The sequence below is a fragment of the Nestor notabilis genome, unplaced genomic scaffold (assembly GCF_000696875.1).
Source record: "Nestor notabilis isolate BGI_N333 unplaced genomic scaffold, ASM69687v1 scaffold3528, whole genome shotgun sequence".
NCBI classification, from domain to species: Eukaryota; Metazoa; Chordata; class Aves; order Psittaciformes; family Psittacidae; genus Nestor; species Nestor notabilis.
The window spans coordinates 45,268-70,589 of NW_009940411.1; the positions used below are offsets into that span (position 1 = coordinate 45,268).

A 25,322-nucleotide genomic window follows, 5' to 3' on the forward strand; every position below is an offset into this window, starting at 1 on the left:
GAACCAAAGAGCCTTTTCTAAAAGATTTTTTTTTTTTTTTTTAAATGCTGCAACCTGTGTGAGCTTTTAAAGAAGAAACAGTTGTTGTGTACCAGTACGTGTTCAAGTGTAATTTACCAGTAAAGGACTGACTGTGGGCAGAATGATGATTAGAAATACTTTATTTTTTACTAATTACATTGATCACTGTTTTTCCACGTGCATGTCCTCCTTCCAATTTCTGAAAGGCCTTTGGAACTTCAGAAAAAGAAAAGACTTCATCAATAACTGGTTGAATCTACAAAATAAAGAAAAAGTGTCATTACATTAGGTATAATATATCACATTCACATTCTAAAACTGTATGAAGAAAGGGGGGGAGGTTACTTTGTAATGTTTAGGGCAGAAGTTGCTAGATGACGTAGTCACTAGCTCCTTCCTTTTTTTCAGGGGCCCTTCTGCATGTACAAGGCTTTCTGCTGCTCTTTTCCCAAGTTTTGAAACATCTCTACTTGTACAATTTGGAGCCCTCAACTGAGACTCTTAACTATACTGTCACCAGTCAAGGCTCTAAGCCCCTTTAAAAGCTTACAGTGTGGTACAACTTTCTGTTGTCCACTATGATACATGGAGGAAAAGATAATTTTTTTTCTTGTATGTCTCCACTGGTTTTCTTGTTAAACCCAAGAATTTTTAAAAGGTCAGATGTTTCAAAGATACCTACGAATCTAGTGCCTATTTGCATCAGTATATTCCCTCAGTACCCTTAAAGGACTTGGCCACAATGAAGTACAAAAAATATTCCACAAATGTTTGTTGCTGAATCATTTAGATATGATTGAAAACACTTGAAAACTCAGCCATTGTGTATTCCAGTAGGCATACATCATTAAGCCCTGCTTGCATCGACTGCTATTCTGGCATTAATTTTGTAGAGTAGCCTTCTGGATTGTTTTAGACTCATTTCTAATATTGAAGGTGAAACTAACCTATTCACTGTCCCAATTATTAACTAAGGAGCCCAAAAACCTACAAACATTTTCTTTAGACATCATAGGGTACTGATAGAAGCAGAAAAAATATCAGCTGCTTCTGAAAAATGCTTTGTCACTGCTTGTCCAAGGGAAGAGGCTTTTCTAGTCTCTCGGTCTAATTCTGAGTCAGCCTTCCAAAGGCCAAAGTAAGATCTAGGTACTAAAGTACCTCCTCCTGAAGATCCTACCTATCCTGAAGTTGGTCTCCTATTGGATTCCCATAGTACCAGCCCCATGCGTGTTCTTGCACTGATTAACTGATCCTAATCCTCTTACCAGAGGAAAACAGTAACAGTGGATGAGTCTACAGCTAGCTCTTGCAGTGATGAAGATTTGAAGCAACAAAGATCCAAATGGCCCATTTGCTACACTAGAAAAAGATCCTTGCTACTTGTGCCATTGACAAAGGTATCTTCATGCTTTCTCCTCACAGCTACTAGCATACACACTATCTTATTGAATACTCTAGAACTGCTAACTGCCCTCTCCTGGTAGGGCATGCATCTAGCTAAATACAAAAAAGAATACAACAGCAATAAAGACACAATTTGACAGCATCAGAACAGGGCCATCTTTCAAAAGGCTTGCTTACTTTTACCAGAAGCTAAGGAGTATGTATTCAGACATGCTGTTTAGAAGGCAAATGTACAGTACTACCAAGGAAAGGTTTTCATATACTCTTTTTCCAAGCAGCAGCACTGGCCACCCTGCACCCTCCCCAGTGGTGCAACAAATGCAGTCTGGTAGTTGTCCATGCTCATGTAGATCCTTTTTTCAACTATTCATACACAGTGCCTGGCCTTGAAGTCCATTCATTGCACTAAAATAAACACTTGAGTTTGCTTAGATGATAACAGTAATCCAAGACATCAATAATCTACCTATTACACTGGAGTATAGCCTAATCTTGTTAGTAGATTTTCCTTTTTATTTTCTCAAGGCAAGCTTAACACTAATGCAAAGCTTTTTATACCAGAAAAGTAGGAATGAGCAAACCCCCCTAAAGTCAGAATTAGCAGCCAAATCACTATAAGATCAGCTGTGCAAATACATTCACTAAGTGCCTCAAATCTGCCATGCTGCAGGGTACAAGGCTAGGTCATTTTTTTCCCCTTGTTCTGCCAGGACAATGGCTGTAGACAAACCTCAAGCAAAGGGAATAATGACACAGCAGAGAAGCCACAAAGATAGTAACGCTTTCTGCTGCTCAACTGGGGAAGAAATGTGGGGCATGAATGATCAAAACAAAATCATGTTTGGTCAGCATCCAGCACAGAACAGAAATGTCATCTTGGGTATCAGCAAGGTCAGGGATGTGGACCCAGAGCAGCAAAAACACTGAGACAATGGCTTTGGCTCAGTGAGCACCCAAGTAAACTGCAGCTGCTGTGACTATCAGCAGGAGGAACATGCTGCTGATCAGTAGACTGTTTGGTCAAAGAGCAACCCTTGCTTTCATAGCAGGAGCTTGGGAAAAAAAAACAATACAGTAACCTTGTTGAGCCAAGCACAAGTGCAGCACTTGTACAAGTACTTACTGTTAATGACAGTTACGTACAAAGCTGTGCTTCAGTTGAGAAACCATACAGACACTCAGCCTGCTGGAGTATGGACACATGACCCCTGCAGGGCAGGAGGCCAGGAAGAGGTGAAAAGTGTTGGGGAAGAAAGCAGTGCAGCAGCACAAGGGATGTGAATACAGAGAATTCCAGGGAAAGGCAGGAGTTAATTTCAGACGTGGAGCAAGGGAGAAAAAATTAACAAGACACTTCAGTGCCACCTGCACTCATTTATTGTAGGATGCAGCTTGTAACCCTGACAGAACAAGGTATGTTATGTCCTCAGCCTATTAGGTAAAGTTCAAACCATCACATTTGAAAAGTGGTGACACAGGGGTTCAGAGGAACCCTAAATTCAACCTCACAGTTCAAAACACCATGTGTATTACACCCACTCAAAGCCCATCTGCTACATTGATGTAACTTCTAGCTCCATTTAAATGCTGGCTTTAGGCAGTGCTATAGAGACATGAATACTAAATTGATGATCCTGACAATCTAGAGCATTAAACATTTTATCTGGCTGGCTTGTCAGTCCCATTGTCTGAATAGCCCTGAAAGGGCTGACCGTGTTGCAGCACAGTGATTCACTCAGCCTTTACCATAATCCACTGACTAAGATAAAATTTCTTCCTGTGAACAGACAAACAAGCAGGGGAACGTCTGCTGTTGCTGAATGTGTGATAATAAATGGAGATTAACTGGATAATAAAAACACTGCCTATTTACAGCCACACATCAGTTCCTTGCCAGAGGACACCTATTTGTTCAGAGAAGAGGGATTAAACTAAAGTCTGGGAGAGAAAGGATTACACACACACGCATTGAAATGTTTGTCTGAAAACAGACCGGGCCTGAAAGGTACTTTCTTCCTCTTCATTCTCTCCGATGCAGGGCACAGTATAGAAATGAATCTCATGTCTCTTGAAATAAACTCATGTGTTTGGAAAAAATAAAAAGACTAATTGCTGATGCTGATAAAGGCTATCCTACACAGAGCACAGAAGCGGCATCCCGGCCAACCCAGCTCTGAACACAGCAAGCAGTGAATGGGGGCACAGGCAGGAGTTGACTGGTCAGCAGAAACACCCTCCTCCTAATGACAAATGCAAGCACACCCTTGCAGGTCCCCACTTATGTGGTAGCAAGGATACAGTTTGAATTTTTCAGGAGGGACAATCTATGAAACATAAAGGGAATGAAGACGGCTGTGATCCGCATATTAGCACAAATTGCTGCAGTGAGTGTGAAGCTACTTCCTGCCGCTGGAGGGAGAGCTACAGCCTTGAAATCTCGGCAGAGAGACACCGAGCCTCAGAGGCCCCCAGAGCAAGCCTAGGTGAGCGCGGCCAAAAAGTCCCCTCACTCCAAGGGCAATGACAGTGCATTGGCTCTGCCCCAGGTTTGTAAAGGATGGTCCTGTCAAAACTGCAGGGCGGCCTTGCTTTGCAGAGCACCTCCCTCACTGCTGCAGCCTCCCCGCACACACACCCTCCTCATGCCTTGGTAAGTAGTATACTTGTGCACACACTTTGGGAAAGATACTCGCGCATGCTCCACCAGACATCAAAATCCTCTTCAGGGGCTGCCCTAATGGAAAGACCCGCTTGTCATTTTGACTAGCTGAGTTAAGAGGGTAAAGGCTGTCTTCCTCCAGAAATTGCCACCTTGCCAAAATGTGGTACAGGAACACAAAAGCACAGCTTGATACGCATCTTGATATTCTCCTCTGGCCTTCAGTACGTCTCCCTTCAATGTCAACAAAAGACTTGAACAGAAATCATTACAAAGAACAGTCCCTGTCCTGTAACTAAATATTTAGTTATCTGTTCAGTACTTTACTGTCATCTCATGGAGAAAATGCAGGTTTGGGACACTGCTGTTTCTGACATTTCTTTTCTTCAACTGAGCATCTCCTCGGCTGTACTCAAGCTCCATGTTATTTGGGTCTTAATTCCACCCCTTTCTTCATTCTTTCTTCACCTTAAATCTATGCTGAGTTTCATACTGCTTGCCAGTATTAGGTTCTAGGGTCAACCCTCACTGAAGACAAAAGCTTAGAAATTCTCACCTCTGGAAAAGCTCGCTCTGGTCACGTGTTGTCAGTAGCTTTTCAACTATACAGTACTATGTTTTTTATTAATTTGCATTCAGAGAATACGTACTTTCATCCAGGAACACATTAAAGGACATCAGGTACATGATATCTTTGTCCCAAATGCCTAACAGAAATAAAAATGAGCCAATGATCCAGTCTCACACACCTGTAACAAGAGTGGTGGTGCAGTGGTTCAGACACAGGAATGGAAGGCATGTGTCCTGGGGTCTACTCTCACAGTCATCTTACCAACAACTGTATTTCCTTTCTTTGTTTTTCAAGCCAAGGTACATTCTTTCATACCAACCTTCTAACAGCAGCCCACAGGGACTCAGGTATCATCTACAATTATTAAAATTCTAGAAGATAAATCCCAGTTAAGTAGACTATGAGGGTACGGTTCCGAATGTAGAAAAGGCCTTAAAAAAATTCTAGTTCCCTGGCTCTGGCAGAATCAAAGCACTAAGAAACTGGAACAAGCCCGGAATTGTAATGTGTACCAGCGTAGCCCAAGCTAAAATAAGTAGAAATGAGGAAGATCCCGCATTTAGTTACCTACTGAACCATGCTGAAGAACTATTAACTAAAGGAAAGTACAACTCTCTCTTCAGGAATCCCCTAGCACTCATATTCATGGTAGTTGTCCTGACACTTATGCTAGTGATCAAAGCTATCTGGGGCAATGCTATCATAGAACAACAACAAATTCTAGTATAGTTATGTGTAATATATATATATATATAAAAGTACATATCTTTATATATGAAAGCATGTATTATTTTATATATATTATATGTAAGATATTATATACTATGTGTTATACAGTGTATATATTAGAAGAATAGTCCTGCATGATCTGCATCTCTCCGGATCTCAGCAAATTAAAGTCGCAACAGACAAGAGCTGTCTTTTGAGCTCACATTTCACTGCTGTGCTGGATGTAATTCCTTCCTACACCAGGGGACTAGAGCTCACTGGGACTGACCTTCTATAGAATATGCAATTACATGAGGCTGAAGCAACACATTTGATTAAATATCTGGTATATGGTGATTTTTTTCCAGACTTCATTGTGGTTTATGTGAATCTACATAACCAACCCCTAGCTCCCCAAAGAATGCAAAATTTCCATTAGTCTTCTTCACAGACATTTTATGATGTAATCACACAGCACTCTCATGAAGAACATAAGCAAGCTCCCATGTCCTGAAGGAATATGAGCAGATGTGTTTTAATGAAAATCACAGTGGGTTTTTTGGTGGTCATGAAAAATGCAGAGGAGAGAAGGGACTTTTGGAAGAGAAAGAATTGAACAGCTTTTTGCAACCTCTCCTTAATCAACATCTCTGGGGACCAGCCAACCAACCTGGCAAGCAAAAGCCACGAGAAGCAACAAGAAAACACAAAACTAAAAAGAAAAAAAGAAAAAAAAAGCAAGCTTTGCAGTTTAGCATGGAGAAAGACAGTGGTCAGAACAAATGTGAGTGACTGAAGAAGAGAGCTGTGGAGAAGGACTGATCTCTAGTCAACTTAGACATTTACAGAACTGCTATGCTAGTGTCTTTTTTAGACAGGGAGAGTGAAGGAGGCACTACCCAAGGTAATGTCAAAGTGGATGGTTGTATCCATGTTACTTATTTCCTCAACAGCAAAAACTAGCAATATGAAACAATTGCACAGAGTATCTCAGAGCAAATTACCGAAGATGGATAAAGGGCACTAGCCCTCATTAGTAGGTAGAAATATTATGCTGGCAACAGGTTATGTGATTTGTACAGCACTGCACAGGAAGACAGCAGCAGGGCCAAAGAACAGTCAGCATCCTGTCCTCCAAACCACAACAGCAGGTGTGAAGTCCAAAGCATCTAATGTCTTCAGCAAAACGTATAACCAACACTAGACACAAATTGTATTAATATAGGCATGCAAAAGTTTTTCTTATGTATGCCTGTGCTGTAACATTTATCTAGAAAGCAAACAACATAGAGTATGATCTATTTGGCCTTCAGCTTTCACCCATCAGCCCATCTGATGCAACTCTGCTCTGAAGGAAAGACTTAAGCCATCAGAAATACTGAAAACACACCCACCGACACCCCTGCACTGCATTTAAATGGCACTGAATTAAAATGGAAATTTCAAATTTCCATAGGGCTGCATGTTAACCCACATCCTGTCATGGTCCAGCAGGAACATACAACATACTCACTCCTTCCTCTTATGACACTAAGGATTCTTTTGAGCCTGCCTTCCTCCATCAGGTTTTAGAAAAGGCAAAGTGCCCAGACTTTGTAGAAGCTTTCCACAGACTTACGCAGTTACACACATTTGGTATATTTTCACCAAGGACTAAACCACACGTCCTTAGAAAGAAGGAAAAAGTTAAGCAAGCAGCAAAACCAAAGACTGTCAATGTTAAATCCAGAACACTGACCACAAATACATCAAACTAATTCCTAGCAAGCCTTTCAGTGACAATGCTGGCAGCAGAGACCAGTGATGATGCTTCAGCAAATAGTGTGCCAACAGATCTGTGCCCTGAACTAAAGGCTTGATTGATTCCAGCTGTCTTTAGATGAGAACCTTTTAATTCACCAGGAACATTCTGCCATGGAAAGAGATCCCCAGCTTCTGACATGCGTTTTATCAATTCACTTGGTGAGGCCTACATTAAGCCAGTCCTTACTGGCTCATAATTAACTGGCAGAGATCACTCCACAAAAGGGACTTCTCCCAGCAGCTTAGAAAGTAGCCACTATCTCTAAAATCTGACAAGGAAATACTTGATTTTCTCCATGCCCACAAATGTTAGAGCAGCCTCCCAGCCCCTCAGTCTCACAATAGTCTCTTTCCAAGATGTCTAGCTGCAAGGCTGAGAAAACAGCTCATAAACTGAAAATGGTTTTACAATCCCCAGAACTGAGATGATGTGCAAGTAAATTACAAAAGGAGAACTACTCTCCTTCCTTGCACTACCAGCTCATCAAATGCTTTCCTCCTCACCATCAAAAAAGACGGTTAAAAGAACTCCTCCTCATACCTGACATTTTACAAACCTCTGTTTCTTGCTGCAAACATCATCTGTGTGAAAACCAGATTGTTAAACAAAATGCCCTTTTTGCTTATTAGTTATCCACTGAAGGATTAAGAATCCCTTTGCTTTCACAAAGATGATGAACTCATCAGAACTAAATATCTGCATTTGTACAAAAGGACTAAAAGAAAAAACACTGTCAAATCAGTATGATCTGTAACAGCTTCAGGGGTATGCTCTTCAAAGCTTCACTTACCGTAACATCACCTCTTTAAACCATCATCTCCTTTTAATTTCCTTCATTTAAATCCTCCCTCACAGTTTATACTCTCCTGAAAAAAGCCTCTCATTTTCAGGAGCTCTGCAATTACTTTCCTGTTCACACCTCATACAATCTCACGATGTCTGTAGCAGAAAAGACAATTCAGTGAAATTTAAAAATTAACTACATCTGTATTACTCAAAACTGTATTCGTTCAAAACTAAGATGTTCAACTACACAAACTCACTTTACTGGCTTCCCCAAGTCTTCTTGCTACACTTGTGGGTTTTTTTAATTCTCATTTTTTCTCATTCTCATTTATTTTCACTTAGTTATGAGAAATGATGGTACAATTCCTCCAGTAATTCTCTCCTGCCATTCTTCCAAACACCTACTCTTCTGAATGGATGATCTGTCCATTTCAGAGCACACTTGTTTCTAGACAATAAAGGTCATAGTCTTATTAACATCTATCTAAATGGAACACATCTGGGTCTTATAAAATACGCACACGTGTTTGCAACATTTTACAAAATAAAGTAAGATGCTGTTAGAATAATGATTATGCAGATAAACAGTCTGACACTATGACCTGTTTTTGAACAGAGAATAGAAGACCAAACAAACATCTTTGTCCTCATGATCACCTTACAACAAAAAGTACATCAGGGCATTCATATATGTATGGCGTACATTTTAAATGGCATTACAATTCACCTGTCCAGATTATTAGGCAGAGAACAGCGATTAAGCCCTATCTCTATTGCAAAAATGGGTGTTCCCCAAGAGGCTTTCATGGATATATTCTGCATTTGTTTTGCATACAAGGTAGGAGCAGAACACAAGACAAGTTGTGACTGGTTAAAAATCAGGACAAACGGTAAGAACAAAGACAAGGACATTTCTGTTTCTTAGACAATTATAATTCAGTAGTGTGATTGTATGCAATCACATGGTGAGTAGCATTCTCTGGGGCTTCTTTCTTGATCATGGGATTATGACTACAGCACTGGACATAACACAGAGTGGTGCAAAGCTGTAGCCTGGAACACACTCCACCACAGCTTAATTGCTGCTGCAGCCTCTGTTTATGAGTAGTTAACTTTTTAGGAAACACAGACTTTCCACTGGTTGTGTCAGCAGCACACTGCTCATGACATAGGAACACCAGTGGCTGAATTCACAAGGGTTTTATTCTGATCAGCAGCACTGTGATGGCAAATAGAAGCAATCAGGCCTTAAGTACAACAGCAATTTATTTACTCGTCTCCAGACTCTGGAACATAACGCATAGCAGAAAAGGAGATCAACGTTCATTGTGGGATCTAGATTTTACTAACATGCACAAATTTTGAGCACAAGATGGCCTGACAGTTCATGTTCCAGAATTATCAAGTCATGGCAGATTCTGCTCTCTCTTCTGCTTAGGTACCACGTAAAAAGATTAACAGCAGTTGCCCATACTGTCTACTCTCAGAATTCTGGCAACATGAGGACATTGCCAGGACCTACAGCACCAGAGAGTCCAGTAAACAGGCAATCAACTGCTCACTCTCACACGCACTTTGTAACAATAAACCCAAGATGATCAGAAAAACAGTAATATATCTGCTGCTTCATACCTTTCCCACAAGTCCACTAAGAAATGCCCCAAAATCTTACGAATGCTCATGATACTCCAAGTCACTGTGCTGAATTAGCACAAGCATTATACTCTGAAGCACTGAAATAATGAAACACAGAATTCCTGTCACCACCCTGCCAATGCAAATTGTCTAAGACCTGCAATAATCTGAATATTCTAGCTCTGTGCACATTATGAGCCAGACTGTCAATCATCCAGGCTAAGCAATTTTGTGTATGCAGATACACACAGTCATGTTCATTCTGACTAAATGAACCAAATGAGGCCTCTTAAAACAGCATTTTCAACACCAGAGTTCATTCTAAATGGCTGGGAAAAATAAACAATCGTTGGGCACTTTTTCCTCACAACTTAGTAAGTTTTGTGTTTCTAAAATCAGATATGGTGGAGAGGGAAAAGGCAGAACAGTTTTAAGGATTATGAACTCATAAATTCCATGCAAAAGTCAGAAGTTAGAAACTGGAGCAAGTAACTTAACTAGTTTTCTTCACTGTGACTGTAATTATGAACTACACCATTTTTCAGACAAAGCAGCCTCTCCTTCAGCACAAATACCCAAATAATCATTACCGACATACCTTTCCAGAATCAACTAGTTCTGCAATTTCATCCAAGCTTGGGCCACTTGCCATGAAAAATGCCCACCGATAATGAACTCCTTTTAAGAGATGCTGCAAGAAAGATCACAAGTATATTAAAAAACTATGAGAGAAAACTGAAATGGGAACTGAAATAAATGACAGAAGATCTAGAAGTAACTTAAGGAAAAGACATGGAAATTATATGCTAGCATCTGAAAAAAATGATACCAAAGCATGTGGATTAAATGTACAGACATGTATTACCACAACAGGATCAGGGTGAATTTTGCATTCAGCTGCACAGGTCAGCTAGTTGAGAAAAATAACCACCATGTCTCCGCAGCTAGTAAAAGCATTGTTTGTTATGTAAGAGAGAAATGAGTGGGATTGAGGTGCCCTCAGCAAGTTTGCCGACGACACCAAGCTGTGTGGCTCGGTTGATACGCTGGAGGGAAGGGATGCCATCCAGAGGGACCTGGACATGCTTGTGAGGTGGGCCGATGCCAACCTCATAAAGTTTAACCAAGCCAAGTGCAAGGTCCTACACCTGGGTCGGCACAACCCCAGGCACAGCTACGGGCTGGGTGGAGAAGAGACTCAGAGCAGCCCTGCAGAGAAGGACTTGGGGGTGTTGGTTGATGAGAAGCTTGACATGAGCCAGCTTCAGTGTGTGCTTGCAGCCCAGAAACCAGCTGTATCCTGGGCTGCATCAAAAGAAGCGTGACCAGCAGGTCAAAGGAGGTGATCCTGCCCCTCTACTCTGCTCTCGTGAGACCCCACCGGGAGTGCTGTGTCCAGTTCCGGTGTCCTCAACATAAAAAGGACATGGAGCTGCTGGAGCAAGTCCAGAGGAGGGCCACGAGGATGATAAGAGGGCTGGAGCACTGCCCTTATGAAGACAGGCTGAGAAAGTTGGGGCTGTTCAGCCTGCAGAAGAGAAGGCTGCGTGGAGACCTCATAGCAGCGTTCCAATATCTGAAGGGGCCTATAAGGATGCTGAGGAGGGACTCTTCATTAGGGACTGTAGTGGTAGGGCAAGGGGTAATGAGTTTAAACTTAAACCCGGGAAGTTTAGATTAGATATAAGGAAGAAGTTCTTCACAGTGAGGTTGGTGAGGCACTGGAATGGGTTGCCCAAGGAAGCTGTGAATGCTCCATCCGTGACAGTGTTCAAGGCCAGGTCGGACAGAGCCTTGGACGACATGGTTTAGCGTGAGGTGTCCCTGCTTATGGCAGGGGGGGTGGAACTAGACGATCTTAAGGTCCTTCATAACCCTAACCACTCTATGATACTGTGATTCTATGATTCTATATATTTATACACTTTCACAAAGGGGGTGAAAGAAACCCAGCAATGTGACATTCATAACCTTACACCTCAGTGTCAGTAATTAAATTTTCCATCACCACATCTGCCAAAGTCATCACCATCCAGTGACAGTTGGCAGCTCACATGAAAAGTATTTTGGGAAGATCTCACAAGCACAAGTCAAGAACACCTCCTCTGAGTAAGTCATTACAGGAATAAGAGCCATCAGCCATCATCTGCCAAAGAGATGATTTTTAATACATGGCATACAATGCTTGCCATCATGGAAACAAACACACTAAGAAATATTACATTATCTATGATTTTTTTCCAGCCTTTTCATTTTGTTTTTGAGCTTGCCTTTGAAAGTACTAGTGCAGGACTTAGAATCTCATTCAATCATGATATCACAGGAATACCATAGCAACTGCTTGAAAAGCATTCATTTGGAGAGCAAGTACACATGTTGAGAGAAGAAAGAGAAAAGTTCTAAAAAGCCTCCCTGATCTGGCCACTGGCAAAATGTTTTAAGATCCACTTATGAAAATAGAAAAAAAATCAGTATCACCATCCAGACACATGAACATGAAAGAGATGAAAGACTTTCTAGCCACCCTCAACCACTTTTATTACTCTCTGGTGCTGGAATAGGATGAAGAGAACCAGTCACAGAAAAATGTTTTGAGAGAATGCCTAAGCAGCCTAAAGCAAATAGCAAAATTACCCACACTACAATGAGGCAGGGATTTGCTCTGTTTACTATGAAACACTAGCTGTCAGCAGGACTCACTAAGGAAGGCCATACGGAAAAGGCCACAGTGAAAAAGCACAATGAGGAATCAAAACTTCAAAGCACCCCAAACTACCACATACAGCAATCACCATCACCCCAATACGTCGGGGTTTTTTTTTCAGTTCAAGAAAGAAGGAAAGAATAGAAGTGCATCTGAAGTCTACTTAATGATGTATGAGGAAAATACAGCAGATGCCTCTAGAAGAACCACATAACTAGCATCCAAGCCACAAAGGAAGCCACTAGAGTACTACATAGTACTAAAGTATATAAGATACCTTTACAGTTTTGGAACCAACAGTGACTCCTGTTTGTAACATGCCATCAGCCACTCCAAGTCTGTCCATATTGATCAGGAAAGGTGTTACTAAGGTAACATACGTTGCTCCTGACCATTTCTTCAGCAGATCTAGAGCCCACTTCTCAGTGGATCCACCAACATTATCCAGGATGAAATCAAATCTGCAGACATGTAAAGAACAGGTTTGAAAATCACAATATGGGAAAAATAATTTCATCATAATTAAGCTAATTCATATTAGGAATTTGCTATAGTTTACATTTTTATATGTCACTGCAATGCAATAATCTGCTTGCAAGACAGTGGCAAGAAAGTCCCCAGACTACAGCTAAATCCCAGCTTTACTTACTGTACAATAGGAACTATATTTAAAGGTTATTGCCCATTCACTGCACAGCGGACACAAGCTATTCAGAGAACTTAAACCTCACTTAAACTCCAAAAAGCAGACTCTTACATGCACCACTACATTCTCTACCTGCTTAAAGCTTAGAGCTCTATCTCCCTCCCACTGAGACTACTGCAGCAGTCCTGAGGTCTGGTCCTAGCTTTGAACAATATGATATGTGAATATAAGAACCAGTCTGGACTCATGCCCTGACTAGGAACAGCTCCTGTACGTGCTGTTCTCAAGGGAAAGTCAATTCCGGTGGCCAAAGTTACATAAACAAATTACTAACCCTTATCTCCTCACATCTTCTCTGTGACACAATTCTCAGCTTCACTTCCAAAGGTCTTTTTTTACCTCCTGATTTACTCTGGGGGCATTTTACCTCTACTGACAGCTCTTTTCTTCCCATCTACCTATTTGATGTAGAACCTAACAATGCAATGAGTCTAAAACCTTTCCCCTGTGGAATGGGTATATGCAAACTCTGGCAACAAGCCACAGTTTCAGCCTGCCTTCTCACTATCCCAGCATGCGAGCCTGTAAAGGCTGAATAGGCCAACAGGGAGCTATGCACCTATTCTATTAGATGCACAGCCCATTCTCATTCTCACCTGTAAATTTCCAGCAATCTCCAAATCACAAAAGGTATTTACACATACATCTAAGGAACTGACAAATAAAAGGGAAAAAACTTTACGCAAATTAAATAGAAAAGTTCTTATCTCTGGAAAGACAGTTTTCCTGCCTGTCTTCCAAGGATGTCATCTCATGTTAAAGTTTAGCCAACCTAACAGAGAAATTAAAATAATGAGAAATTATTTCTTTATTTAATTGACTTGCCTGAGGGTCTTTAGCCACTGTGCAACTCAACTAGGAGTAATTTCTCTTCTGTAACATTGGGTACAGTTGCCTCTGATAAACAATCACACTTATCTTGTGTGATTACTTAATTAAAATAAAGAAATTTCAAGAGAAATTAAAATAATGAGAACTAATGCTCCAGGAAAAACTAGCTCACTATGGGGTCTGAAGAGTCAGTACAACTGAAATGGGAAGTAGTATCCCTTTCAGAATACCTGACTCATAAGCTTAGCCATATCATAAAATTGCTGTTGATACCTCCTAAAAGGGTCACTTGCTAGAATGGGTGTTCAGTATTTAAGATGTTGAACTGCACAAAGGCAACTTTAGCACTGCTTGCAAACTGTGTAGCTGCAGGTCCTGCTTCTACAGAGACAGTCAACGCTCTCACAGTGGACCTCAAGCCTGCTGACAATCAGTTAAAGGGCACATGCCTTCTTAGCACAGTTATAAGTAAGATTCCTTCATAGACTGAACAGCTTCTACTTCCCCTCCCAGAAAGTTAACTCAACATAGCTAAAAAGAGCAGTGTAAATACCGTATTTAAATACAAGTCACAGCAGACTAAGTTTAAACAGATGGAAAGATTACAAAAACAAAAACTACTTCAGTTCTAGAAAAAACCCCCGAGCTAGTTTAAACATAACTGCTGTGACAAGATAAGTGTGATTGTTTATCAGAGGCAGCCGTACCCAATGGGACAGAAGAGAAATTACTCCTAGTTGAGTTGCACAGTGGCTAAAGACCCTAAGGCAAGTCACTCAAGTGCTTCATGACAGAGTTCTTCCCTCTAGAAGATCAATTTTACTAACCTCACACAGGATTTCTGAGACTTACTTTCATTTATTCATTTCACTTATTCTTTATAAATGCTCCAAGATCCTGACAAAACTGTTCACAGTCATTGAAGAGAAGCATGTGAAAGTGCGCTTGCCTTCACAAGCCCAATTAACTGGCTTACTCTTACAATGAAATCTGTGCTTGGGATACTCACTTGGAAAACTGCATTCAAAAAGGGCTGGGATGAATTTGCTTTACAAAGTAATGCTTTAGAAATTGGGGAAAAAAAATGCAACAACCAAAACCAACAAAAAAACCCAAACGAAGAACAACAAAAAAAGAGGGAGTTCTGACAGACTGGAGTCAAGCAATCAAAAGGCAGAAGGCCTAACCGCCTCTACTCCTTCATCTCAGTATTAAGCAACACAAACACGTACAAGGGTAACATTTTAAGTTGCTCTTCCAGTTTTCCAGATTTGTAATCAATCACATCATCTGCTCCGAGCTTTTTCATCAGTGTGCTGGCATCATGAGAACAAACTGCTGTCACATGAGCACCCCAGGCCTTCACTAGCTGAAAACAAGCATATGAAAGAAAAAAAAAGCCCAAAGTTTAAAATTTAGTGAAACACTGAGAACAATTTAAAAAGCTGAAGTCTCATTATACAGTAAATGAGCACCTTTAGTAGGGAGTGGGGAGACTGTCTTCCAACACAGCATAATTTGTCACACATCTCACAGACAAACAGTGGTGAGAATTTATCAATATTTAAGGAGGTTTTGGGGAGGGAGAAGTTGGTGTGGAGGAAGGAGTGTGGTTTTTAATACCACCGACAGATATCAGGTCTCAGGATAAATAAGGCTTCAAATAAAATACTCCGTTTGCCATCTGAATCTGACAGCTAAATACCTACCAACAAGTATTGTCCAAGTTATCACTCTACAAAACTGTCACCAGATCAACCATTAAATATTTGTAAGTATTTTAAATTAAAATATTTTATATTTCTACCTGTTCATTAAGTATTTCATACATCTACCTCATTGTTAATAACTTAAAATATTAAAAATGAGAAAAAGAAGGAAGTCATCTGGTTTACCACAGGGATGACGTCAGATTATCTTCTACTCCAAAGGCTATAGGAAAATAAAGAATTTTTCTACTCCTGTAACCTCATTTTCCACTCACAGTAATCTTTTTTACATTTACTCTGGAATAATGAACATAGTTCACTCAGAATTAATCAGGTAGAAACTGCAACTAGTCAGTGGCTGGTCAGCCTTTCATACTGATCTAATTTAACCACCTGCTTTATCATGAATCAGGCAAATAGCATACCGCTAAAAATCCTCCTGTAAGCCTCTTTAAAATCACTACGTTTATGGTCTAGTAACATGGAACACAGTGATGCCATCACCAAATTTCAATTTTTTTTTCATATTCTCAAGAGAAAGATATTTCAGCATGAGACAACACCGATTAGAATCAAAATCCCCAGATCAAATGACAGCATGAAAAGAGATGTTCCACAATTCACAGGTCAATAAAAGAGCATGTTGACTCTTTGAAGTTTAGAGCTACCAGAATGAAGACAGACAGAAGGGCAGCAGGGCAAAGACAGCGAAGGAAGGTTCATCTAAGCCACTGTGCTTTACATACACTGCACATAAAAGCCTGGTGCCTCTTGTATCATTTGAGCACCTAAAATAGTCATGGTAGATGGTACATTCTCCATCAATTTTTCTACTTGTACACCAAGTTCTTTTCATGTTATGGAGCAGAGCACACTGAAAGATAATGAAAACAGATTACCTATTTCAAGTTACACCAATTAAGAGATTTCCTGCACCCAAACTGTGAAATGTGATCTTTCACGACCTACTCCAACAACAACACAACTCCTTTCTTTGAAAGTCCCTGCTCCCTATTCTAAACTAATACAATGTAACAAATGGACAGCAAATAAAGCTGAAAATATTTCACTTCTGGAAATATCAATCAGACCAGTCAATCAGATCGATCAGGCAGATCAATCATTGGCTTGCAATTTCACTATTCCTTTCCTCAGTTCCCTTCTGTTAATTTTTTTTGGTTAATATTGAATAGTTTGAAGATGCATCCTGGGCATGCTGGTTTATATTACCTGTACAGCAAACGTACCAACTCCTCCTGAAGCTCCTAATATTAATACTCTGTAAGAGAAAATTAAAATATATTAAATAGTTTTTTAAATAAACTCTATAGTAACAATGTATTCTAATGCTTCTTACACATTTCTGACACCAAATTATTTTAAGCAGAAGACTGTATTTGTTATTCAGTGTTACTTAGTGGTTAACTCTTCAGATCGTGAATAATGTGACTTAACACTGTTCACTACCTGTTTCCTGTGCCAAGAGCATTATCTCAGCACAGCCAACGAGACTTCCTCAGATGTACCTTCCACTAAATCCAGTCAGCAGAGCTGTCAGGCAGTAACATTTATCACCCCAAAACCCTGTCCCTGTCCTCACTTTCCCAAAGAGAATTGCTTAGTCTGGGACAAAATCAGTTAAGAGTCTTTCATTCTCCCAGACCGCACTGTTGTACCTCCTAAAATAAAAAAAAATAAAATTAAAATCTGATTCATCAACATTTTACACAAATTGGCGTGATCTAAAAGAAAAAGTAGTTCAGTATCACATTACTGATGGAGATTGGGAACTTCAGAATATATGGAACACAGTTTTTCCATATAGCATAATATTTATCTAAACCCACCAAAAATACAATGAAGTAGCCTTGCCATAAACAAATCTAAATTCTATTCAATTATCTGCCTTTTTCTTCAGAAGACAGTAGAATTTTTCTAGTTCAGTACATCTCAACAATAAGCCTATAAACGGCAGATTGTGAAAACCGGCACACAATGAGAATTAACAGCGTATTACAAATTATTAACAAGTGAGAGTTCATCAACTGAACATGCTACCCTAAACTTCATGAAAATGAATGCAAGCTTAGTTGTGTGAGAACCTTACTGCTGGCAGCCTAATCACTGTTCAGAAATTTCATCCAGAAATTTTAATTAAATAACTAAGCTTCAGAAAGTGTAAGAAAGCCTTGGTGCTGAAGCTAGAAACAGTGCTTGGACTCTGGACCCATTTGCTAATTCTAGGACAAAGGAAGATCCAAGATGAAGTCTTGGCATAGGATTAGGGAACATCATGTTTCTCAAGACTTCTGTTTGCCAGAAAAAATCCAGTACCTTTGGAAGCTGGTGATGTTCTTGTTTTAAATCCCACTGTGCTGGATGTTGAAGGAAATTGTTTTTTACAGTGCAAAATTGTACTATACAATCTGGAGTCTCAGTTTACAAAAATCTTTGAAGTAACCTAAGAAACTTGGCTTTGGTCACAGCATCCATTTTAAAACACTTCCTCTTTTGTAACTGATCAGATTCTGTTCCCTCCTATTTCACTGATCCAAGCTGCAAAATTCAGATTAAGAATTTGAAACCACAATGCCTGCAGCTTTTAAATCTGCCAAAATGTACTTATCCTCAGAACCATGCTTTGAACGACAGATGCCTGAAGCAACATTCACATTTAGATTTTATTATACTTGAAAAGGCTCAGGGATATTACTCTCAAGATACTGGGTTAAGCCCATCTTTATCCTCACAAAGGATAGGCTCAATAAAATCCTTTCCCAAAAAAACCACAACCAACCAAACAAAAAAAAACCCTTGTCAAACTGCCTTTCCAGTTTTACTCCCTGCTTAAAGTGCATTTCTTGCACTACAAATTTTGGCAAAAGCTGTTATTTTAAAATGGACATTTGGCTCAAGAATTCAGGGAACATTTTCAGTTTTGGGGAGCTACTTGGCTTGGATTTTTGTTTTGTCTTGTTTCCCATTCAGTAAAAATCCTTGAGATTCTTCATACTTTCCAAATGTGGTTTGTTCCTGTGTTACATGGGGTATTTTCTATCAAACCTTCTAATTATTAAAGCTTTCTCCATACACTGTGACTTCAAGAAAGCTCTTTGCTTCAGAGACCAGAGACCAGGATATCCATGTGCCACAGCTCAACCAACCAGCATTTATACAGCACTGAGGACAGCAAGACACATTGTTTGGCACAACACAAGGAAGTGGGGAAGCATTTGAAGGTGCAGGACCCGTTAGGACAGTATTAAAGGACCACAGATGGTGGAAAGTGCCAAAGCAGGCACTGTTTTGTTTGTGTTGCCTCAGGAAAATACAGCCAGAAGAAAACATATCAGAGAAACTAGCTGTTTGTGAGCTCAGGAATAAACTAACATGTAAACATATGCACAAGGAACAAACCAACAACTTATTTGACCTGAAGAGAGATCCAAGAGAACCTATTCTCTCAAAAGAATAAAACAAATGTTCATATTCCAGGCTTTGCTCCCTTCTGACAAAGGCACATAATTCAAGCCAGTATTCACCAAGCCCTATATAAGGCTTTAGTAGTTCAGATGGTCAGAGAGTCAGCAGATCTCTCCAGACAAGCATACCATAGGGGTTTAGCCCTTCTCCTTGGGCACTACTTGGAGCTACGGTATGGTCAGGAACTAGCATCAGAGAGCCAGGACCTGTTTCAGCTGTCTGTGTTGGCACAAAAGATACAGGAGGTGGGAAGTAGGTGTACCGGTCAAGGACTAAGATTTTCTCTAGATTATAAACAACTAGAAATTTTCAGTGACTCAGCTATACAACAATGTAGTGTATTTCCTGAATATTTCAATTTTATATATGTATATAAAATTTAATTCTATTTGATTATGCCAATAAAATCCCTAAGAGATTTATTCCTGTATCAAGAAGCATTTACTCTACCAAGAAGTTTTACAACCTACACTTACTTTGTACTTCTCAACTGATAAAATGATGAAATAATACATACTTCGAAAGTAATATTTTCTCGGGGTATTATATCATTCAAACTTTCACTGCAACAATATAAACTAGGAGTGTATAACTTTAATTATGCGTTTAATAACGTACAGCAACATCATCCACCGTCACTGCTCAGCATCCTTAAACACATAAAGTAACAACACTGTATTTATATTAAAAACCTTTTACGTAATATGTAAATGTTTTCAAGAACATCTCAAATTGTCAGGTTGCTTTTTATCATGCTTTCTATGAATACAGCAAGCAAGATATTTCACACTATTGCTGAACAAACATATCCCCTTTCTACTGAAACAGGACACTGGCATGTACCAGAAGGTCTCCAGGTATTACCCAGAGAACTTCAAAACAGTGGAGTAATTAGGAACATTTCAGATTACAAGAACACTCACTTATAGCTTGTGCAAGAATATTGACATAAATTACAGTGGTACAGGATAAAAGTTTTGGAGAAACAACTAGAGTCACAGTGAAGCAGGAGACATCACAAACACTGTGAGCACACTTCAGGTAACTTGTGAAAAGAAAATCTGTGAAAGTGTGTGCAGATGCAGCAGATACTCCTGACACATCAACATGCTGGACTATTAGTGAGTATTTCTGGTTAGCCCACCCTTCAACCTTAAAGAGGCAAAGAAAACCATACACACAAAACCAATAGAAAAATCTTACTCTTTCTAAGATGTCTTAACACATCAAGAAATACAGCTGCTCTTTCAAAGTAAGACACTCGAGCGTGTATACATACACACATACATAGCTATTTACATACACCTACGGGAAACAAAAAGACCAAGGTAAAATCACATATATAGGTAACTTCTTGCCAAACATCTTAAATTATTTCAAGAAATTGAGATGTAAATTCTTGTCTTTTGAAATTATTGCCTTGAGAGAATAATACAAAGTTTGTGGAATGTACTTTTGCACAGGCCCTTAAATGAATTTTATGTATTTTCCTACAATATATTTTTCAGGGGGAAAAAAGCTATCATCATGTAACATGTCTAGATGGGAAACATTGTGATTTTTTAAGTACATTAAAATGTTTTTTGCAGACAGAGAAATCAAATATTAGGAACATAAAAGTAAATGTTAAATGTAAAGACACTATATAATGCAGTTTGAATTTCACTTTTAACTGTCTAAACACTTACCTGAAGATTGGAAAGATACTTTAAACAAGGCTAGACTACCAACATATCTTTAGGTCAATTCTATCTACATGTGAAAGATAAGATTAAAAAAAAAAAAGTCTGAACACTGAAGAATAAACTGGAAGGCAACATAACTAGAATTTTATCACTAGCTGGAAGTTAATTTCAATGATGTGTCTTTGAAATCGCTTTAAATTTTGCAATTTAATTTTCTCAAAGCATTGTTTATCTTCAGAGCAATCGTCTGATATTTTCATGATGAAATTACCGTGACATATGAATAACTACTCACTCTATTATCTTCTAAAGATGCAAGTGAAGAATCTCAGTAAATCTAGTGTCCTTTGTAATGTATTGCATTACAAGTTAACACCCAAGATAAGAGGTCAGGCATCTAGACTCCTACTGCCCAATAATTACTTTATGACCTAAATTTTCGGTGCAACACTGTAATTTCAATGATTTTTTTTTTTTTTTTTTTGGTTCTGGTATTTTTACTTTTGCCCTTCTTTCCATTCTGAACATTTTGCTATCTGTTTACACAAACATCCAAAGGCCAACAAACTGCAAATTTCAATTATCAGGGATAAAATGGTATCTGCTCCAATCTTTCAATGCATTTTTCCTCTTCTGTTCTCCATCAGCCATTGTCTGATTACAGGCTGATAAAGCCCATTTTTCTGTTTGATTTGGCTGCTTGTCTTGCACGTTTGCCTCTTCTGCATTCCAGACCTCACTAAAGTTCTGGCCTACAGGTCAAACGAGACCCAGTCACCTGCTCATTTCTTTCTGAAGAGCTGGAAAACCAGTCTGTTCCAAATGGCCCATGCATGCAGGAACAGAGAGAACTACACCTCTGTGATTGAGAGGGTGTTTGTGAGTTGCCAAAGTAACTCAGAGAGGATGCTGCACTTGGTAGCTGTCCTAGCAGGCAGAAAACCAAAGTCCCTATAAATTCCTAGAGATACCATCCTTAAATTCTCTACACATTAGATATGCACTGAACTGCCTCTGTATAGTCACTATATAGAGGAAGTGAGCAGCAAGTGACTAGGTACACTTCAGTTAGGGTCCTCATCTAAGTCTCCCTCTAAAAGACCTCTCCTTCAGCAGATGCATAGATTGAACATAACATCTTCAGCCAGCTGGGCATTGTGAATGTCATGGTGTAACAGTCTTCTTCATTGTTGGACATGTTTTAGAAGCAGCTAATCAGTATAAAAATGAACCACAAAGTTTTAGCACCAGAACTATCCACTTACCTTTTCCCACTGCAATTACTTTGGCTCAGTCCTCCAACTTGGTTAACAGCAGACCACGCTGTGAGACCTACGTATGGTAAGGAAGCAGCTTCTATGTGACTGAGACACTTTGGCTTAAAAGACACCTGAAATAAAATCAATCATATGTAAGTCACACAGCAGATCCTATGTGACAATGAAATATTTAAATAAGCTTTACTGAATCGCACATTTTGTATTCCACATTTTCGACTATCTTTATAACTAGCTGGAATCTAAACCAAGCCGAGCACTAAGAAATAAACTTAGTGAAGAAAAAAAATGCCAGTCTTTACAATGTTGTTTTTTTGTCTGTTAGACACATTTTTGAACGTTTACCTCGTTTCCACTAGCAACCACAAACTCTGACAGTGTGCCCTGTTTCCATGGAGGAATTGCTGCCCACACCTAAAACCAAACAGAAAACAGCTATCAGTTTTTGTGGACTTCGTACATGACTGTACCTACACATAAATTTTCTTCGTTAAAGAAATTACTTTTTCCGATTTGCAGAATGTCCTCACTATTGCTTATCAGAAACCAGTTTTAGCTTTCTCTTTACACAATAAAAAACACAAGACTGACTAAATAAAGGACCATAGAGGTATGTGAATAAATTTTACCATACTGTGTATAAGACGCAATTTTTCAAACCCCCCAAACTATTTCCACGCAGGAAAGCCCGTATCGGAGGGGATGGGGTAGGGGGTGGGGTAGGCAGTGTGTGTGTGTGTAATCAGAAATTGCTATACTGAAACTGGTAAGATGTGAAAGCAACTGCTGATGGTGAAAGCAAACAATATCAGTACTTATGGAAGGACTCAGAGAGTGCTTCTTGGGTTACGACAGAGTTCTTATCCTAAGCAACTTCAGAAAAAAATCACAGAAATCAACCCCTTCCTGCATTCTGTTAGAATGCTATCTTCAGTCAAAAATGATGGAGGACCTTGTGTGTGCACAAATAAATTCCTCTCTTGCTACCACTGAAACAGACCAAAAAATATAAAAAAGAAGGGAAATTAACTTGCAGAAGCAAGTCTCGGAAAGACCGTGTTTTTCAGAAAAAAAAAAAGGTAGGGAAGAAAGCATTCTAGGAATTTACTGCTAGATAGGCCTCAGAGTGCAACAACATTAAAAGAACAAAAAACCAAAGAATCTTCTCAAGAGGAAAATGAAAGGTGAACATCTCATAGTACATTTTAACTATACAATTTAGGAAACAAAAAAAGATTGGTAGTATCACCTCATCTCCAGGTTTGAAATAAGACACACCCAGTCCACATTCCATAACAACACCAGAGACATCTCGACCAAGTGTTAGTGGAAATTCAGTGTCCTCACTTTTGAGTTTCAGGGGATCCCGCTTCATATTTAATGCAGTTGCACCATAACCACCTGCAACACATGAAATTAACCATGACATACTGTACTGAGTTTTCATTTATTAACTGAACAATTCCAATTAGAAAGCACTGTCAGTACCTGATGAGCCTCATATAAATTTAGCATGGAAAAAGTCTGCAATATTTTATACTTTTACAGAATTTACAAATAAAGAGCACATCTCATTCTGGCCTATTTTTCCAGGAAATGGCTTTCCAGTATAAAAATATTTAGTATGTGATAACACTATCAGAAATTCTAAGAAGTCCACTGGAAATGTTCCATCTTCCAACACCATCACGTAGCCACAAGTCCAAAAGAACTCCGAACTTCCCATTTGTCTTTTCAAATAAAGTGCTGTAAAAAGCAACACGAGCATTATTGTAAAAGATATTAAGGCACATCCCCCCTAAGGTGAGTAACCGGAACTTCCATTCACTAAGCAATAGCTAAATGCTGTGAACTCTCAGAATTACCCATCTAATAACCCTGCTCAGCCTAAAAAAAGTCTGCATTCAGGCATGTACGCCCTTTCAAGTGTTTGGACAAGTCTACTTAGGTGCCCTGTTATGCTAGGAAGTGTTTTAATACTTTAACAGAAACAGACACAAAAGCGGGCACCTTGAAAGCAGGATGAAAATGGTAGTTTCTTTCAAATACGCTGACTCAAAATACCCGTTGTAGCCCAGCAATTCAAGCAGGTTGTTCAACAGGAATCCTCAGACAACACACGTCCCATAACCAAGCCCACAGCTATATACACAGATTTTTTAAAATTCATTCACTAGTGACCCAAACCCAACTTACAGCTCTGTTGGCAGGCTTCCTGCAGGTATCTCTGCATGTGCTACTGAATCTGATTTGATATGCAAGATCACTTTTCAATGTGAAATATAAGGTCTTCTGCTACCACAATTTCTTGTGTTTCAAGCCTTGAAACTGAGGGGAAAATCTGGTTATGTCCAATACAAAGAATTGGTCAGTGAAAGAGATTTCCTGGGCAAGATGACAACAGCTACCCAGGTAGCAACACAGGAAGAAAGGGCATGACAATGAACATGGTTTGGATCCCTGGAAGTGCTCCAAGGCCAGGCTGGATGTTGCTTTGAGCAACCCGGTCTAGTGGAAGGTGTCCATGCCCTTGGCAAGGGGGTTGTAACCAAATGATCTTCTATGTCTTTTCCAACTCAACCCATTCTATGATTCTATGGTTTGGTTGCACGTGACAACTTTGTGGCAATTTTGATCTCCAGCTTCATTTACCTCAAAGAGACAGGAAAATCCAGCACCCCTCAGGGGGAGGGCTGCTCCACAGAAGGGCTAGTCTCTTGGTCAAGAGTACCATCACCCAGATGGTGGTGATAGGGGAGAAGGCCGGGAAATATATCCCACTTTAGTCATGCTATTAACGGAAGAAAGCTGAGTTGCAAGCTGCAAGCCTGCAGAAGGCAGCAATTAGTCACTCAGATTAAAAGCTTTCCCCTGCAACACACGTGCTCTTGCCTCCAGAAAGGCAAACGCTTTCTGTACCGTTCACCCCTAAGAACTTCAAACGGGTTCACGCTAAATAGGCAGTTTCCCGCAGGGGTCAGGGCAACACTTGCTTTAGAGCACTGCCGACTCAGGTGTCCACCGGGGCAGGCCGGTGACAACACCTGGCCCATTCTAGCCGCCGGGGGAACAGAAGCCGCAGTCCAAGCGCACCCCCTGCCATCGCGCCAGCCCGGCCCGGCCGCCCGGGCCTGGGCTCGGCACTTACTTCTCATGCTAAGGTCGATGGGGTTCAGGCTAGCAGCGTGAACCTTAATGATGACCTCGTTCGGGAAGTGTATGATGGGGAACACCATGTTCCTGGTGAAGCGCAGCACGTCGTTGTGGCCGTACCGGTCTATGACCCAGGAGGGCATGACAGACTGTGTCCGCGGAGAGGTGCGGAGCCCGCGGAAC

General features: G+C 40.0%; 1 protein-coding gene across 1 annotated transcript; it reads right to left on the minus strand.

Annotated features, from left to right (window-relative positions):
* Nucleotides 1-160: 160 nt before the first annotated feature.
* Nucleotides 161-25,312, minus strand: RTN4IP1 (reticulon 4 interacting protein 1). The gene is made up of 9 exons (XM_010020320.1): nucleotides 25,135-25,312; nucleotides 23,236-23,387; nucleotides 22,332-22,400; nucleotides 21,975-22,099; nucleotides 16,772-16,820; nucleotides 15,065-15,201; nucleotides 12,573-12,756; nucleotides 10,190-10,282; nucleotides 161-277 (listed from the first exon to the last, which is right to left on the minus strand). The coding sequence occupies exons 1-9, from the start codon at nucleotides 25,280-25,282 to the stop codon at nucleotides 161-163; spliced, it is 1,074 nt and encodes a 357-aa protein (XP_010018622.1). The 5' UTR covers nucleotides 25,283-25,312.
* Between the last annotated feature and the right edge of the window lie 10 nt (nucleotides 25,313-25,322).